This window comes from Archocentrus centrarchus, chromosome 12 (genome assembly GCF_007364275.1).
Source record: "Archocentrus centrarchus isolate MPI-CPG fArcCen1 chromosome 12, fArcCen1, whole genome shotgun sequence".
NCBI lineage: Eukaryota > Metazoa > Chordata > Actinopteri > Cichliformes > Cichlidae > Archocentrus > Archocentrus centrarchus.
The window spans coordinates 708,668-728,649 of NC_044357.1; the positions used below are offsets into that span (position 1 = coordinate 708,668).

General features: G+C 38.3%; 1 protein-coding gene across 1 annotated transcript; it reads left to right on the top strand.

Moving 5' to 3' along the window:
- Window positions 1-988: 988 nt before the first annotated feature.
- On the top strand, window positions 989-19,938 carry pargl (poly (ADP-ribose) glycohydrolase, like). The gene is made up of 16 exons (XM_030742660.1): window positions 989-1,097; window positions 3,090-3,427; window positions 5,316-5,405; window positions 9,502-9,606; window positions 9,965-10,036; window positions 10,130-10,216; window positions 11,765-11,925; window positions 12,009-12,088; window positions 12,169-12,241; window positions 13,829-13,904; window positions 13,999-14,146; window positions 14,758-14,836; window positions 14,924-15,032; window positions 16,160-16,259; window positions 16,542-16,670; window positions 18,365-19,938. Exons 2-16 carry the CDS (start codon window positions 3,092-3,094, stop codon window positions 18,484-18,486), a joined length of 1,767 nt encoding a protein of 588 aa, XP_030598520.1. The 5' UTR covers window positions 989-1,097; window positions 3,090-3,091; the 3' UTR covers window positions 18,487-19,938.
- The last annotated feature ends 44 nt before the right edge of the window (window positions 19,939-19,982 follow it).

Sequence of the window (19,982 nt, forward strand, 5' to 3'; positions counted from 1 at the left end):
ACCCCATAAAGTTAGTGTCACCATAGACATGGTTGTGTGGGAAAATCCCAGCAGATGAGCAGTTTCTGAAATACTCAGATCAGACCGTCTGGCACCAACAACCTTGATACATTACCAGTTATTTAAATCACTTTTCTACCACATTCTGGCGCTTGGTTGTCTTGACTGTGTCTAAGTGCCTAAATGCCTAAATTTTAATTAATGAGTAGTTAAACAGGTGTACCAAATGAAATGGCTTTTGCATGTATATAACTATAATGAAAGATAATATACAGCTGCATGCTCTATGAACTTTGTTGTAGTGTTTGAGTTTGAGTTTTGCATGTTTTTATTCTTGAGGACACTGTGACGGAGTTTGCTCAGTGACCGCCTCTCCACCCCAGATTCAAAGACAATTCTTTCCTGACATTTCTATATGTCTCCATCATCACTCTTAAAGCAAATATCACATCTGCTTTTATTTATTTTTTTGGTATGAAGCCATACTGCTGCTCGCTGATTGTCATCTCTCTTCTTAACCTGTTTTCAAGAACTCGTTGCCATGCTTAAGGCTGATCAGCTTTATCCCTCTGTAGATACTATAGAAAACCAAGTTTTAAAATCAATAATTTAAACAATGACTTTAAAGGGAAAAGTAGGCTAATGAAGTTGCTATCTTGTAGCAGGTGCCATCAGGGGAAGGTTTGTATTTGGAATTACACCAGTCCTGAAGCTGCAGTACAGTCATTAAGACACTAGGAGCGGATTAATTCCGTAATAATTTTCAATTCAGTGAATATAGTAATACTCCTTCGTATAATACAGTAACGCATAATAGTAAAGTATTTTAAAACAAACAACAAAAAAAAAACTCTTCATTGTGTTACAAAGTGATCACAGGCCGTTTCCTGAGTAATGAAAGTAGCAGTAATTTAACCAGTAACACACATGCAGCCAGTGGCGCTGCAGAGCAGCAGCTGCTGACCTCACTTTCGTTTTCGTCTCAAAGTGAAAGTTAAATAAAGGTTCTGCTCTGTGTGCGTTTGCTTCGTAGGGACTGCTTTCACATTGATAAAACCGCAGTAAACATTCATTTCGTTAAATGTGAACCCAGAAAGGTGAGTTTACTGAACCGACATGTTTTATTGACCGATTCTGTGTTTAATAGCAAGACTTTACCTGAGCTGAGGAGATTATGGCTTATAGTCTCTGTGTGAGTTTTGAAGGTGGCTAGTTTGCCTTTCAAACACTGACATTTTAAAGACCGTTGGAACCAAAAACCTCGCATTCTTCAGCGTAAGTAACAATACTACAAAGAAACTCCATACAGAAGCGAAGGAGCGAAGTCGCGGTCAAATCAGTCGCAACTAGAATTTTGCTGCACTTCTAGATAATACGGTACAGGTGTCCAGAGACCCAGAAACAGAAACACCCAAACCCACCCACACTGTAATAGGCAATGCTTTACTAGGCTTCTGACAGAGAGGCAGTTTTAATGGGTGACATGGTTTGAACATTTGCAGAAGCAAATGAAGATGGAGCTGGCAGGCAAGAAGAAAAGAGGAAGACTACAGAGAAGAATCACTGACATAGTGAAGGGGCAGAGGAATGGTGTGATGGAGGAGGAGGAAGATGATGAGTACCAGTTGAAAAAAGATCAACCTCAAGAAGAATTTTTCTAAACTTGTTTTTGTACGCAAGTTTAGACAAATTCTTCCTTTTGATCTTCTTTCAGTTAGTAACAAACCAGATCATCTTTCTCCTCCACCCCACCAAGCTTTTTAAGGAGCTTTTAGAACAACCTGATAACAGTGAATTACAGTAGTCCAGCCTAGAAGTAATAAATGTATAAATTTGTTTCAGCGTTTATCTGAGACAGGATGTTTCTTATATTTGAGATATTGTGCAAATACAATATCTTTAGCATACACAGCAAATTTTATTGTATTTCTCTGGGTGCAATGAAGCATTCTGATTCTGATTCTGAAAGCAATCCTACATATTTATTTAATATGCATGTTGAAGGACGTACACTATATTGCCAAAGTATTCACTCAGCCATCCAAATCATTGAATTCAGGTGTTTCAATCAGTTCCATGGCTCCTAACAAAACATTTAAACAGGTGTAGAAAATCAAGACCCTAGGCATGCAGACTGCTTCTACAAGCGTTTGTGAAAGAATGGGTCGCTCTCAGGAGCTCAGTGAATTCCAGCGTGGTACCATGATGGGATGCCACCTGTACAACAAATCCAGTTGTGAAATTTCCTTGCTGCTAAATATTCCACAGTCAGCTGTTAGTGGTATAAAAAAGCAGGTGGGAATAACAGCAAGTCAGCCATGAAGTGGTAGACCGTGTAAAATCACAGAATGGGGTCAGTAGATGCTGAGTAAACAGAGGTCACCAACTTTCTGGATAGTCAATCACTACAGACCTCCAAACTTCATGTGGTCTTCAGATTAGTTCAAGAACAGTGCATAGAGAGCTCCATGGAATTGTATTCCATGGAGCTGCAGAAGTCTTTATGTCTTTAAAACATACCTCCTTCACATGAGCAAAGTCCTACTTAGGTATCCCAAGAGTACAAAAAGAATACATTGTGATATTATATGGTAGTGACTTACCAGTACAATTGTAGACCCACTCTAAGACATACCCTGTTTTATCCTCCTTTTTTACTCAAATGGGAATTATAGCTTTAAAAAAAAATTAACATCAAGTTTTTACTCAATAAGACTTCAAGCTAGCAGCTGAACCCATAAAAACCCACCTGGCCATTAGAATGAATGCAAGTTTAAGGCACTTTGTCTTTGACATCATCCTGGACACCAAGCTGTTAATGTATATTAATGTATATTATTTTATAATTTTTTAAAATGTTTTATTGACCAAATGACTAACCTGTAGACAAATTTTTAATAAAGTGTTATTTGCAACTCTGCATTCATATTTAGAGCAGGACAATTTGTTTTTATAACCAAGGCGTTCTAGTATGTATATGTAGTATGTATGTGTCATGTGTTTTGCAGACTAAGGTTTATGATTTTACCAGTTAGATCCTGGACCAGTATTTGGCAAGCCTGTCATTATTTTGTCTCTAAATACCCCAGAGATGGACAAGCAGCATAACCACAATAACAGCTCTCAGATGAGAGCGCTCCTCTGTCCGGACACACACCAAAACCCTTCAGAGGGGCATGGAAAAGAGTCCAGCAGCAGTGACAGCACAAATCAGGGCGCCTACTCATCATCTTCCCCAGGACCCTTCAGAGCAGAGAATGTAAGTGGTGCACAAGCAGAGGGGCATGACTCGGTGACGAAGGAGGGGAAGGAGGCGAAGGCGGGAGCTTCATCTTGCTGTCAGCTGAACGATCTGAAGCGACTTCCGCAGTGCCACATGAAGCTAGGTCCCCTGAGATTTGACGAGACACACACAGTTCTCATAAATGTAAGACTTTGTCCTTTCTACTTTCTCTCAGTGTTAAAAGGTGCGCTTCCTAAGAAATACATTTATCTGATAGGTGTGGCAGTGGTGAAACAAGGATATAGATCAAGAGCAAGTAACCATTTAAATCTCTTATATAACCAAGTGAAAATGATCTAGTAGAAGTAAAATTCAGTGGTTTAAGTCCTATGGATTGGATCCTTTAAAAAGGCCACGGGATAAATATTAAGGGTCAGGATGATGATCAGTAGGACATTCAGACAGGAGGAAAGAAACTAATTTTTGATACACAAATCTATTTTGGATTTTTCATTTGTCTCCAATCATTTTTTTTTCTCTGAAATGCGATTGTACTGTTAGGAATCATGACTTCATGACTTTGGACCATAGACTGTGAATAAAGATGGCTGTAGCCACAGAGATGTTCCTCACTGGTTTCTGGACTCTGCATTTTGGTACCTCAACACAGTGTTAATTTTTTTTGGAGCCTGAAATGACCATGTTTGGATGAGAGGGGGGAGTTTGAAGTTTTCAAACTAAAAGTCTTGGTTAGTGAGTTCCATTCATAAACTGTATGGGTTAAATGCACAGATGCACTTGCTTGCTAATAAGTTACTAGAATTGCACCTGCCAAAGCTGAAACACTAACATCTTGGTTGTACCTCACAGCATGCTGTTGTTTGACAGATAATTTGTCAGATATTTTTAATAAAATATTCCACAAAGCGCCAACAGTACAAACATGATGAGGGCAAGAGGTGAGGCCTGGTGCACTGCTGCCTGCTGCAAGCCCCTGTCTTAACATTCATCTTTCAATCAAAACAGCCATGCACCTATCTGTAAGCATTTACAGTATCCAAATAGATGAAGTATTTAAACCCCCCCCCATGTATCAAGTTGTAAAAATTCTTTTAAATGTAGGATTTTAACCTGGTCATCTATGGGCAATGACTTTATTTTAGAGCCAGATTCAGTTGCTGGAAACAACCACGAGTTAATTTGACTAGGATTTATTGTAACATGGCTGTGGCCAAAAACATGGGGGGGGGGGGTGCAAAATGTGGAGTTCAGAAGCCAGTAGCTGATCTCATTGTTTATATTCAAGTATGTCACAAATTGGTGCATCCATCCATCCATTGACTCAATTTATTTCTAAGAACATTTGAAAAAACAAATGTTGACCAAAGTGATGTGCTACTAGTGACGTAGCATTAGAAGGAAAGACATTATGCATGAGTACCTCAAAAGTAAAATCAAAGTATTCAGTAATTGTACTTCTTTTTCTGCCAGAGGTTAGTTTTCAGATTCAACACGTGTTTTTGTAATATATGATTAAAATATGTGCTGCATATGGTTAGAGTGCATATGAGTGTCCACTCCTCAGATATACCTGGTGAGGGTTAATGATTGTGATGTATCTAGAAAGAAGTTAAAATTACAGAGCACTTTGCCATTTATTACTTATACGTATACTTTTGAGAAAATACACTTTTCTGATCAGCTGTACTTTTATTTGCATAATTGTTTGATTGCATTACTGGTACTTTTATTTGAGCCAGACTGATTTAAGTGATAATAACTATTTGTGTTAGTATCTACATTTATAATGGTTGATAAATGAAATTTAAAAATGTAATGAAGAGAAAATTGACACGTGTTTGGAATCTACCAACTGATCCAAGCAGAGTTGGGCAGAGCATAAAGAGGTAACTAAATAGCCAAAACAAATTTTAAAATGTTGGGAAATCTGTTTGTTTTGTGTATCTGAAAGACAAAGAAATATTGGCTTATATATTGGAAGATTGAATTTTGGAATCACAATATTGGTACTGGTCTTAAAAATACTTTATAAGTCAGGCTCTTGAATTTGAGTGTATCATTTGTCTTCCAGGTGGAATGTTTCAATCAGACAATGCAAATTTGTCCTCAGAAAGGGAGAGAGTTGTGGCACAGCGACTTTGTGAAGATGCCTTGTTCACAGGCAAGTATCACTTCAATATCAGAACAAGCTGTTTTACTACTTCTTCAAGGATTTTTGACAGAAAAGGAAGGTTGGAGATTGGCCTTTAATTAGCTAAGACAGCTGGGTCAGGGCCTATGGTACGTAGCCCATTGATGAAGATAGATTGATCATATTGAAGATCGAAGCATTAGTTAATGGTTGGACTTATCTGAGCAGTCTTGAGGGAATGGGGTCTAATAGAGAGGATAGTTCGGAGGAAATAACTATTTCCTCCGAAATATTAGTAGTATTGAAAGTAGCTGTAATAGAAAGAGTGGTCTTTGAGATGTTATGAATAATTGCTTTTAGTCATTACTAGTTAAGGTTAAAGGAATATTCGACTCAACAGAGCTGTGACTCTTTGTCAGCCTGGCTACAGTGTTGAAAACAAACCTGGGGTTCTTATTTTCTTCAATCAGTGATGGATAGTTAGTTGTCCTAGCTTTTCGGAGGGCTTTTTTATAGAGCAAGAAACTCTTTTCCAGGCTGAATGAATATCTTCTAAATTAGAGAGACACCATTCCCTCTCCAGCTTATGGCAGTGAAGATGATAATAATGAAGGAATTATATCCTTAAATGTAGTTACAGCACTTTTAGAAAGAAATCTACTGCAATAATATTTATTCCCCACTGCTGTGTAATCCATTAGTGTAAATTTAAATGTTAAGAAATGATTGGCCAAAAGAGGGTTTTCAGGGAATACAATTAAATGTTCAGTTTTTAATAAATAAATAAATTAAGTTAATACATTTGGCCAGATTTCTAGAAATGAGAGATGGTCCACCTAAAGTGGCATGGATGGATGCTGTATCTCAACAAGACCAGGTTTTCCCCAGAAAGTTTCCCAATTATCTGTAAAGCCTTGTTTTTTTTAGACACCACTCAGACAGACAGCAAAGGAGAACACGTGACTAAACATGTCACTCCTGGTCTAATTAGGAAGGGCCCAGAGAAAACTACAGACATTGTTTTGGCAAAGTTACACACCGATTCAGTATTCACTTTACTGATCTCTGTTAGTGTTATTACTGTCAAGATGAATTATTATTTTACAAATTCTATGTTAATCCTTAGCCAGGAGTTTCAAATTTCCTTCTATGTCACCTGCTCGGGCACCTGGAAGACAATCAGCTATGGTTGCTGGTTTCTCAAAACGGAGTCGTCAATAACCAGAGTTAGCTCCTATGTGTCGCCAAGTGGGGAAAAGTGATTAAATATGTGAACGGGTTGGTGGTGTCCCGGGGCTTCTGTTTAGGTTTATGCTTCCTCCTCACCGTCACCCAGCCGGCCTGATTTTCTGGCTGCTCTGGACAATCTGCTGGGTGAGAGCTAACGGCGGCTAGCCCTGGTCCACACCAACTACAGGGGCATGGCTAGCTATAGAGGTCTCAAGGGTGCAGATCTGGGTTTTCAATTCACTGATACTGGCCTCTAAGGCTAAATTTATTACAAGTGTCATTATTGCTAAAGGAGGCTGAGGAATAACTAAACATTTGACACACAGAGCATAATCAGAAAAAAAGTCTCTCTCTTTCTTTCATGCCCAGACCTTTTGTTCTATATATGGATAAAATATACATCAAAATTAAACCAGCACAGCCCTCTTTCATCCAGTATTATTATCATTGTGACAGGGCCGCCTGTATCGTTCTGTCTCTCCCTTTTAGAACACCACAGGTTAGTGAAGCCAAGAGGAGAATTTGCTCCCTCTAACAGAGAAAGTCCTATCAGATAAATAGAAGGAAAAGCAATTTAATGCAGAACCAGAGATACCAAAACTTTAACTCTATTAAATAACATACTAAGCTACATACTATGATTAACAGTATCAAGATCCTGCACTGAGAACAAGTAAAACGAAGCTTAAAGTATGATGGCACAGTGAGCTGTCAATAATAGACAGAATGAGGTAATATTTCTAGTGAGTTTGATAAAGGCTGCATTTTGTATGGAAGCTTGTTTCCGCCACAAAAAAAAAAAAAATTGCCATCCATAACTGGAAATTTTGAGTTAAATATCTCTAAATTTTGGCTGCCAGGGTGGCTCAGTGGCTGAAGCAGGCAACCACGTACATGCCACATAAGGCAGGTGGCCCGGGTTCATGTACGAACTTGGGAGCTCTCCTGTGTGCCTTCCCTATTTCTCACTTTCCTGTCTTTCTTTTTTTTTTTTGTGCTGGAAACAAGCTTTCATCATTTTGTCTGTTACTGTAATTAGGTCATTAAGTGTAATTGGAGAAAAAATAGTAAATACTGAGGATACTGAGAGCCATCTTCATAAGGGGAGGGACTTAAGGAGACTGCATCTTAAGTCCTTCACCTTATTTACAAAGTGACTGAGAAATAAACTACTGTCATCATCACAGAGTATCAGAACATGCTGAGGTGGAGGAGAAACACTGTTGTTAATAGTGTTAAATAATACCCTGGGATTATTGTTATGATTTATGAGATCACTGAAATAAAAAGATCTAGCTTCTTTAACTGCCTCATTGTAAGAGCGGAGAAGTTCTTAAAGATATTTTCTATGGACAACCAAATCTGTGGTCTTCCATAATCATTCTGTTTTTCCACAGGATCAATGAAAGCCGTGAGTTTGATTATTTAGCCAGCGTGAGTGAGAAATGACAGAGTGATGACTAATTTTGTAAGGAGTGACCTGAGCAAGAATGATGAGGCAGTGTTTATTACAATAATTACCATGGAGCTCAATGTTGTTATCAGAAGAGGTTGAAAAATTAAAGAGGGAAGGAAACTCAAAAATAGCAGAATCATTGGCTACGTGCCTACATCTTATACAAACTTGAGAAAAAGACTCTGAATTAAAAGAAACATTAAAAGAAAATCATTTATTGTCATGGAAGGTAACTTCACTAATGTCCAAATGGTTGAGGTTAACACCATAGTTGAAGACCATGCCCAAAGTATGTCCTGCAGTGTGAGTAGGGCCAGATACACGTTCAAGAGAGTCCATAATACTCAGGAGCCTCTTAGTAGTAGTATTTGAAGGATTCTCAGCATGGATGTTGAAGTCCATGACTATGATAATCCTACATAATTTAAAAGTAGATAAAATGTTTTGAAAGTCAGAGAGAAAATATGCAGCAGAGGGACAAAACATTAAAATAACACACAAGGGGTGAACTCATCCAGTTTTGATCATACTCATCTCAAAACACCTATAAGGGCTTGAAGAGATCATCTGGCATAAAAATATCTTCAAATATCTCAGTTCAGGGTTCCTGCTGCAATGAGCTTTCCACACATTAAGATGGCAACTCAGGTGTGAAACAGAAGAAAGTGTGGAGACCAGCCCAAGCCTGACAAATCTCAGGTGAACCTGCCTGGCACTATTTTCAGAGGAATGTCTGTTTTTTGTTTTTAAGCCTCTTAACACTGACCTATGAATCATTCAAGCATAAAAAGGCACCTAACTCAAGGAATGAACCAGTTTCCTGTCTATACATAACAGACAGCTTAGAAAAGAACCCATTTTAAATTGTATGTTTAGGGAATTTGTTATTAACAGCCTGTTGCAGAAAAATATAATTTGCTCCTATTTCTTTAGTTCAATCTATGAAAACTGCCAAATACAACACAGTCTGACATTCATAAAATATTACTTTTTCACCACTAAGTGTATTCTCAATGTGCCAAAAACTCAGTAGGCTATATCTCAGCATATATGTGCAGTGTGTCCTTAAAGAAATAGAGGAAACTGGAGATGTGGAGGACAAAACAAGAGGTAGCAGGTCTAAAAACAATTTACAGCAGATGAACATCATCTGAAGGTCAAGTTTTTAAGAAATAGGAAAAAATCCAGTAATCCAGACCCAACCCTGAGAGATGTATCTGGTTCTTCAGTTGATCCATCGACTGTTTGTGAGGCCTCATCAGAAATGGTCTCATCTTTACCATCACCGTCAGTTGATGACTTTACATGCCTGGAATTCTTCTTTCAAATGTTTCTGAATCCTTAGACTTTGTCATTATTAACAGGTTTATTTGAAAGTAATGCTGATTTTCTATGTGGTGTCAATAGGAAGAGGGCACATAAATATATTTGTAATTGCAGATAGCGTATCAGAGCGGATCAAGGCAGATATCGAGGTGGGATGTGATATTCAACAAGCTGAAATCTCTGGCCAGTAAGAAAGAAGTGAGGGTCAAAGATGTAGAGGTATGTCGGCAACAGTGGACAGTTAATATTTGTACCTTTTACACTACTGATTCTGATGTTTTGATGATTTACTGTGTACTTGATTGATGTTTTTAATGCTTTTAATGATTTTACTGTACATTTGTTTGATGCTCTTATGATGTAAAGCACTTTGAATTGTCTTGCCGCTGAAATGTGCTATACAAATAAATTTTTACTTACTTACTTACTAATAATATGAGATGTGTTCCCAAAGACACATGACAAGTTAAAGGGGTGCTATTCTTTAGCCATATTTAATATGCACATCCATCATTGTTATTATATATATATGACAGAAAAGTATATTAGGTCCTCTTTAAACTGTTTCTCTCATTAGGAAGCTATCATCAAATATAACCCTAAGTATAAAGATCAGTGGTCTTTTGATGCCCTCTGCACATTCAGTAAGGTCAGTGCCCACATTTGGTGATTGAATTATCAGTTTTGTGACTTGACTGTTTAAAATCTCTAATGATTAGCAATGATCATATTTTCCTTCCAGATGATCCCAGAAACAGAAAACTACTTCAAGACACTGTTTCCAAAGATCGCCGCATTGGCCTTGAAACTCCCTGACTTGGTGAAAAAGGTATCATTTCAAAAACTCTTCTAAAAGTAAAATAGTGTTGCTAAATTATCTTCTTGGAAAATCTAAGGAACACAAAAAAACATTTTAGCTTTGAAATCAATAGAACAACAATGAATTGCCAGAAATTGAAGGTGAAGATGCTTGAAAGTCTTTTAAAGTTACCTCAAATTCTGAGTCTGTATCTTGAAATGTCATTAAAGGAAAGTTATTTTAATTCAACTAAAAAAACCCATACAAAAACAAACTGTCAGACATACTTCTTAAAGCACAGATGGTGCAGGAGTCTAGTTCCCTCTCTAATATTTGAATGACAATGTGATGACAACTTTGTTATTGCAGTAAAGGAATGAGACTCCGGTGTTGGTGGAGCTGGTGATTTAAAATAGGCATTTATCTCAAAAGATCTCTGAAGAATTTGTTCTGTCCCTCCTGCACCGTCTTCTGCTCTTTAAGTCTCTGTCCATGTCCACCAAAATCTGCTAATGTGACTGCATGCATTCAGACTACAGCAATGTTTAAAATAATATATTACAGGGCTGCATGATTATGGCCAAAATGATTAGCAGATTATTTGATCAGTATTAAAATCAGGATTATTTATCAGGATTATTCATTGATTTTATTGACAAAAATTTCATTGCTGTGCTGTCATGTAAACATAACACTGCTTTTACATTCCTGTTGTGCTACATTCCTGCTAATGTATAAATCTTACCTTGGAATTTTTATAAATATAAAGTGCCTTGGAATTCCACAGGCAACCACCAAGTAAATGCAGAGAATAAGGCAAATCCTTAAGGGACTGTGGGAATTCAGCCATCACAGTGGGTACAGGCACATTTGTGTAGGTAGAATGGTGATTGACTAAAAAATTGTCTAAAATAGTACAGGGAACGATAGCAGAGTTTACTATGAAGAGGAAAAGTGTGAAAAGTCCAAAAGAGCACACAGGAAGCACAGACAGTGGCTGCAGTGGATAGTTTACATTCCTTTGAATGCTCAGTGACGCTCTTTGTATGTTATGACTTCTGTCTGTGATACAGCAGGGGCTAAGCTAAACGATTATCAGCATGCACACAAACATGAAAAAAGTAGACAACTTTCCTGGTCGTTCCCATTTGTTAACACTTCCCCCAACTGACAGTACACTGGTACAACATGTAGACGTGGGTCTGCAAAGCACTACATATATGTGTAGGGAGGGTTTATAAAAACTTAAAATAGTGTATAACTACTAAAATAATGTAAATAAAGTATTGAAAGAAATATAGCATCCCTACTTCGCGGATTTTCACTTATCGTGGGTGGTGTTGGAACGTAACACCCGCGATAAGTGAGGGATTACTGTAACTAAGTCAGTACCGTGACAGATCCTTTAGACAAATTAAGACCAGTTACCTTGAAAAAGCTGTAATTAATAAGGAAATCTGGAATTTTTTTTTTTTTTTTAAAAAGAATAGTTTTTGATGAGGAAAAATAAGACTGAATTCTTCTGAAATTACACAGTTCGACTAATGGTCTCTACTAAGTGTGTTTCTGTGTTCTCAGGCCATCCCACTGCTACGAAAGGGACGCAGTGCAACCATCACTCTGTCTCAGTATCAGATATCCTGCCTGCTTGCCAATGCTTTTTTCTGCACCTTCCCTCACCGCAACACCTCCCGTCCCAATGCAGAGTACTCTGGCTACCCCAGCATCAACTTCAACAGGTGAGGAAACTCAGTTCGCGCTGTAGACTCTCCATTCTGTGTGCCTGATGTGAGTTAACTGTTAATTTTCATTCTTCACACAGTCTGTTTGAAAAGTGGTCAGCGAGGAAGAGAGAAAAGCTGAGGGCCATCATGCATTATTTTAAAGTGGTTACAGATGAACGTAAGTTGAAACCTCCCATCCTGTCTCTTTGTGAGTTTATATCAGTCAGAGGCTATGAGTGTTTGTCAATGCTGTTGCAGACACTCAACCAGAAGGACTGGTGACATTTGAGAGGCGCTGCCTCAGCAACACAGACACATCCAAATGGAAAAGGTAATAACTTCTATTTTCTTTTAAGAACCTCTATTTAATGGTTGTGATGGAAATTTTGAAGATTTTGACCTTTTCTGTATTTTGTTATTCTGTCCATATGGCTAGACAGAAGACTCCATAGTGTCATGTTATTGTCTTCATATGTCCTCTATTACAAGATATACTCATCTTTATCTTTAGGTATCCTGTGACTGGATACACCTGGATAGACAGAATCATTTATAGGAACAAATAACTTGCTTCTACGCTTGTTATTATTCTTTGTCAGAAGCCATGCAGACTGGGTCCTCCTCACTGTATTCACTGCTCCGCCAAAGCATGGAAAAAAATAGTTTGGATTTGCTGTGACAATCTTGTCTAGAGTAGAGATTAAGTGTGCCAAATAGAGAAACTGGACAGAACCATGATTAAAAGCCTTAACACATGATACCATCAAATATATACATTTTTATTAGTTTTTACCTACATTTTCTGCAGTTTATAAGTAAATATCCATCCATCCATCTTCTTCCACTGATCCAAATCAAGGTCTGTGTGATCAAATGATAGATTGCTAGATAAACTAAAGTAAGGAAATTTGTGTTTGTCAATAATTTCTTTGTTGTTACAATGCTTCTTGGCAATAAATCTTATTCCATGTATGGAAAACCTGTTTACTTGCCCTTAAATTATGTCACATTTGTAAGTAAAATGCATTTATGGGTTGAGCAGCAGAGTTGAGTACTGTATATGGGTTGTGCCCATGAGCTCCACAGTGTGAGTCAGTGAATATAGTGCCCACTAGAGCACAGCCACCCTCGTGAAGTCTGTTTTCTGATTGTTTCGTCAGAGACAGTCACACCAGTGGCTGCTGGAGGTCATTTTGTAGGGCTCTGGCAGTGCTCTTCCTGTTCCTCCTTGCACAAAGAAGCAGATACTAGTCCTGTTCATGAGTTAACGACCTTCTACAGCCATGTCCTCCTCTCGCTGAGTAACTGCCTGTCTCCTGGAATCTCCTCCATGCTCTGGAGACTGTGTTTGGAGATACAGGAAACCTTCTGGAAATGGCACAGATTGATGTGCCAACCTCGAGGAGGAGACTACCTGTGCAACCTCTGTGCTGGATCAGGGACACATCTGCAGGACACTGGCTCTCGAGGCCTGGAGTTCCCTACCCCTGCTCTGTAGGGTCCAGATATCGCCTCATACTACCAGTTGTGACACCGACTCTAGCCAAATGCAAAACTATCAAAAAAACAGAAAAGATGAGGAGGGTAAAAAATGTCAGTGACCTCCACCTGTAAAACCATTCCTTTTTTGGGGTTAACCTCAAGTTCACCTGTGGTTAATTTCATTAAGCAGCTGAAACTGATTAACAGCCCCCTTCTGCTACTTGACTGACAAGATCAATATCCCAGAAGTTTAATTGACTTATAAAGTGTTATTTAATTTTTTTGAGCAGTATATTGTTGAAATTACATTCAGTTATAATACAATTTAAAAAACATGAAACCTCATGGTGCTTGAAGAAACCAAAAAGTAGTAGCTGTGTTACCACCTTGGCTTAAAGAGATCCTCTCTGAGTCCTTTTTGTTGTTGTTGTGATAGCTGTAAGGAGACGCTGTCTAAACTTCATGTCACATCAGAAGGTCAAATTGAGGCTGATGGTAAAGGCATGCTTCAGGTAAGAACTGCCCCACATCAGTAATAATTCACAGCTCTTGTGGTTTACAACTGGGACTGCATTATTATTTGTGTGTCTGTATGTGTATGTGCAGGTAGACTTTGCTTCCAGCTGGATAGGTGGAGGTGTGCTGGGCTCTGGTCTGTTGCAGGAGGAAATCCTGTTCCTCATGAATCCAGAACTGATTGTAGCTCGCCTCTTCACAGAGAAACTTGAAGACAACGAGTGTTTGATCATTACAGGTTGGTTGATAAATAGATTAGAAATTAAGCTGCTTTCATACAGAAATTGCCCAAATGACTAAAATGTAGCAATTTTTCAAGTTTCAAGTGAGTTCTGGGAGTATTGAAGAATAAAGGTGGTCATACCAAATACTGACTTTCAGGTTTGTTAGAATTGTAGAGCTTGTTTTGCCTTATATACAGTATTTCCATGCAAATATGTTTGCACATATTTCAATAAATTGCTACATCTCTTTCTTATTTTCCTAACAAAATATAAAGAAATGAGAGGTGGCTCAAGATTTTTGCACAGTGCTGGATGGCTCTCTTCTCTTTCTTTTCACAACTTTATGTGTATTTCATCAATACGAATGTTCGCAAATGGCTGCCTCCAGTCTAATGGAAAGAAAATGCAAATATAATTATGTATGGGGAAGTAAATGATACAAATAATACTCATTAAAACACCAAATGTATATTAATGCACACCTGAAAAGGTTTTACACTTAGGCACTCATTTCCTCCTGATTCGTTAAAAAAAAAATGAAAATTACAGAGCATTTTTAAACATAAAACTTTACAAAACATTGTTGGGTTTGGTGTTTTTATGTGTTTTATTGTCTGTTTTTCAGGTTCACAGCAGTTCAGCTCTTACTCGGGTTTTGGAGACACCTTCGAGTGGGCAGGTCCTTATCAGGACAATTTTGAAAGGTCTGAGCAGGTGTTTCACATGTGCCTCTAGAACTTTTATTAGAACTTCTTATTGAGTTTTCTGATGCATTCTGATACCCTTTTCAGAGATGAATGGGCTCGGCTTAAGAGACAGATCCTGGCCATTGACGCGCTGAAATTCAGAGACAGAACGGAGCAGTACAACAGGAAACATATTTTCCGAGAACTGAACAAGGTGAGGTTTACCATTGAGGTGTACGTATCATTCCCTTGGTTTGTCTTTGTTGGCAGAAAACTCAGTTGAAGGTTTTTCATTGTTTTCACAATTTTCTTCAGTCTAGAAAAAAATGAAAACACATGCAGTGAAGCAAAAAGTTATCTCAAACATTTCAATTTCGTTTAGGTTGGCAGGTAGTGGGTCCCAGACCATCTTTTGCAGAACTCAATCTGTGCTCCCCATCTCCTCATAGATGTTAAAGGTCCATCACCATTACCTTCTCTTGCTGGATGGACACAGAAGTCTCACATTTGGGCTCATCAGTCCAGAGTTCTACTGACTAATTTTTTTCTTGGTCCCAGCAGTTCTCTTGTTATTGGTCTACTGAGACCAATAAGAACTACCGAGGGAAGTAGTGGTATGAAAGGCTGATTCAAATTATCTCCTCCAAATGACTAATATGGTCTGTAGTCAAACTTGCTGATTGGTGGTTTCTGTGGCCAGTAATTTAAACAAACAAATTCTCTGCAACTTACTTTCCTGGGAACAAGCCTTTAGGTAACAGTTGAATGCTGAAAAAAAAATGGTTGTAGCTGCAGCTTTCTGCTGCGCTTCACTTCAGCTAGCTGGAATCACTGAACTCCACCTCTTGAATATGTTTGTACTGTAGGTGCCTTTTGGAGCATTTTAATATGAATAATATTGTGGAGGTGAAGAGTGTGTCAGACAGGATCGTGAGTTTGAAACAGGAAATTGATGGGGTGGTGATGTCAGTGCCCATGTTTCACAGGTTGGATGTCAGAAGAGCATGTGAGCAGAATTCAATTTTTGACAATTTGACATAAATGTAATTCCATTAAAAACTGAAAACCTTCCCAGGCAAGAACCTCATGATTATAAAGAAAAAAAACTTCAATAAGTGGGTGTGTCCAAACCTGACTGGGCATGCACACATATGAATTTATTTAATTTACATAATGACTTTTCAATGTCAAGATATTTTACTTATCACTAGTGAGCTGTTCGTGTTGCTTGTTTAAAAGTTATTGTAAGGCTTATAATTCTACTTAAAAGTTGTAAACCCATGCTTATATTTCATGTCATGTGTGACTGTATTTTCACATTAATTTATTCTGTCCTGGAAGGCATACTGTGGATTTAAAAGATATCATGAGTATGAAGAGCCAGATATCGCTACAGGCAAGTGGGGCTGTGGAGCTTTCAATGGAGACCCGCAACTCAAAGGTGGATTTCTTTATATTCAATAGTTTAGTGTCTTAAAACTGCACTAAGGTGACATCTTTGGACACCAAAGAAAGCCAGCAGATCAAACGTATAAATTTGACCCATGTCTACAATCTAACCAATCAAAATACAAAATAAAAAAATGGTTCAGAACAAACTGAGTACTGCAACATGCTGTACTAAAATTTGAAGAGTTGATTCTTTGCAGTCAAGACCTCATGAGGCCTGTGTGTCTCAGTGCGAAATGAACTAAATTTGTGCAACTTATCTGTTCATGTGCAGCTGTGATCCAGCTGATGGCAGCAGCAAAGGCAAAGAGGGGCTTGGCCTTCTTCACCTTTATGGATAAACATCTGGAGCAAAACCTAGAACAGATCTACCACTTGATGGTCACAGAAAAGGTTACAGTAGGTGAGAGTTCCCAAGACGTGAAGTTTTCTTTTCTCAAATTTCTTTATTTTATTCATGTTCTGAACACTTAATAATTTCTAAGCAGTATTTGCAAAACCTGCACACACTGGTGGTGAATATAAAGGGAATACAAATACATTTAACAGCCTAGGGAGTGATTTCTATTTGAAGGACTCAGATTTTCTGATGAAGTTCACAGGATGGTCACACGTTTTTTAATGCCTAGCCTCAGTGCCTCCACTTCCAGCAACCACAGTAAGCAACACCACTTAATGCTTAGAAATGGAGTCCACTAACCAAGAAATATCCACAAATGACATCTCAAAGCACAACTGACTCCAACACAAACTTCTCATAAGGACAACAAGCGAAACACTGATGCAGCTTCATGTGGTCTTTTGTTAATGTCACTGTTAATGACCTGCTGCATTGGGTAGCCTGGTATTTGTCTGTCTTAACAGGTAAGCTAATCTTAGCTATGCCTTTTTTTTTTTTTTAAATAATACCCACCTGCCTAGTTTGTAAAGGTGAATTTTAAACAAATGATGTGACATTGTTCTTTACCTCAACAGCTCAATAGAATAAAACACATTTACAGTTGTAACCACACTGAAATTTTTTTGGCTCTATTTCCTCAAGTTTCAATTTTCTGCTTCAGTGCAGCAGCCATATTGTTATGGTTACAGGGAGTATGTCCACAATGTAAATTAATAAAACCCAAGCAGTTTGGCATTGTATTAATTCGAATTTTGCAGTTTCTCATAAAATATGAAAACAACCATGTGTGAGTATGTGGCAACGTCACTACAGTTAAAATAGTTTTGTGGACTGTTGTGAGCCAGCCTGGTTGTATTTGTTGGTTATTGAGGGATGAACTCTACTATTTAAATCAGTAGAACTCACAGAATTTACGGACTGGTTCGTGGTCCTCCCTCTGCCACCTGCTAAAAATACTCCTGAACCTACAATAAATGGTAACTGCACTGGCACTTATATAGTGCTTTTCCACTCTAACTGATCACTCAAAGCACTTTTTACAACAAGCCTCATTCACCAAATCTCTCTCTCTCACACACACACACACACACACACACACACACAGTCATACAAGTCTTTTTATTTCTAAGCAGCTTGTGTAACATTTGCACACACACTCCCACTCCGATGGATGCATCAGGGGCAACTTGGGGTTCAGTATCTTGGCCAAGGATACTTCGATATGCACACTGTAGTAGCCAGGGATATCAAACCAGTGACCTTCTCATTGGCAGACTATCTGCCCTACTTCCTGAGTCACACCCACTCCATTTCCTTTTGTCCCACATCTTTTCAGAGCATTTCTCCAGCAGCATTGCCAGCTGCTCCCATGCTGCTCCCACCCCACAGTCTCTGTGCACTACTGCATAAATAGAAGAGGCAGAATTAGAGCCAACCTCTCCTAGCACTGCCCTTTGAACCCTCTGCTCCACCTCTCCCCCTGCAGCTGACCCACAACCACACCCCAATGCCACACCCTTATAATCAGTACCAAACTGTGCTGGACTTTCTTTAGTAATTTAGAGCTAAATGCCAGCCAAATTTTTAGGATATAGCAAAGAAATTTTCCAGAATGTTGACTGAAAAAAGTGGACCTTAATATTCTTGTTATGTAATGTTAATTTGTTCAAATATACCTTTTCATTCCTTTTTAACAGAGAAACTGTGCAAACTTCTGGAGGACTTCTGCTCTCAGCACCATCGTTCACATGTGGATCTGTTTGAGTTCATCGATAAAAACATCAGAGCCTCCAGCAGACCCTCCAAAAGTCTGCTGTAAAGAAGTCTGTTTCTCAATGTGCACTAAAATACTGAAGGATTGATTTTATAATAGAAGAAAATATGAAGCTTGTTAATAATTATTTTGATTTGCTTCATTTATCTGATAGTTTACTATGCAGTAGCAGCCACGAACATAATAAATCTCCAAGTAGCATGATTTTGTTGTGTGCTTTGAGAGTGTGTAATCTGTTATATTACTAATACTTAAAATCACATTTGGGCTCATTGCCAAACACCTGGAGGTGTATTCATAAACTATTATGAGGCTAAAATACAAAGATTGCAGATATAATTTGCTTCACAGCAGCTTTTATCATCAGTGGAGGGAGACAGGAAACGGGGGAAGACATGCAGGCAGGTTGGCGACGGGCCAGGACTCGAGCCCGTGCCGCCCGCACCGCAACGCGGCACATGTGTGTGGTCGCTGGCTTCACCACTAAGCCACCTGGGTGCCCCATTTTTTGTATAAATAGTTAAGACTTACTCTGCCCTTATTTTTCTAATAACTCAGCAAGTTAGGATCAATTTTTAGCCTGAAGGTGATTTGTTAATAATGACTCCTGATACTAAACTATGGATTTTTATTTAAAACTGTCCATTGTTCAGTTCTTGCAGAAGCAAATCCCAGAGCGGACCTTGCTTCTGCTCATGAACCTTCCTGCTCTGAGGGCACTGTAATAATTTAACTTATATTTGAGCTTTTATGGCTAAATAGTGCAGATTTCTATTTTAATTACTTTCCTGTCTGTTTAAAGTAAACTGAGTGGCACAATATTTTATTTATACCAGAGCTGATCTAGAAGAGCTGTTGTACTTCTTATTAATCCCACTAGAGAAACTGACTCCCATTCAGCCTGGGGCGCTCACATGATTGTCCTCAATTAAAATGAGTGAATAGTGTTATACAGTTAAAACAATTTAGAGCTTCTTCTTGACAAAACCCCCACATATTTACTGGTTTCACAAACACAGTATTTATAATGTATCCATGATGACATGAAGCAGTCTTTCTTAGAGTGAAGCAGATTTTGCCCATAAAACACTAACATTCCTAATGTATGCTGATTGTCCATGAAGGATATTTGATAGTACACGATCCCTTGATAGCATCCATTCATAACTGATGGGTAGACATAAGAAGCTAAACCAGAACAGAACCATCCAGGTGTGCTGATAGTGATGAGTAAAAAAATGACTGCTCTCAGGAGGCTGCTGTTTGCTTCATGCATTCCTAAATGGCTTCTCTAACCTTTTTAGAGCATGACTGGGAGTTCTTGAGTTTTTAGAGGATCTTTGACAATGACTAACAGACTTCTCTGCAGCTTCTTGATGCAAATACATGTATGAAAGTATAAGGGCATCTTTGTGTAATAGGGGAAAGCAAAAACAGCACTATTCAACAATTTTTATTTGCTGAGAACAAGGAAACAATGTGAAATAAGTACAATTAAATTTCTGATGACTGTCATTACCATTATTACTATTATTAAAAGG

Bases quoted from the DNA above. Each gene is read 5' to 3' on its own strand.
- pargl (XM_030742660.1), top strand. From the start codon at position 3,092: ATGGACAAGCAGCATAACCACAATAACAGCTCTCAGATGAGAGCGCTC. The intron at 5,406-9,501 runs GCAAGTATCACT...TTGTAATTGCAG, and splicing joins TGAAGATGCCTTGTTCACAG to ATAGCGTATCAGAGCGGATC. The intron at 10,217-11,764 runs GTATCATTTCAA...CTGTGTTCTCAG, and splicing joins TCCCTGACTTGGTGAAAAAG to GCCATCCCACTGCTACGAAA.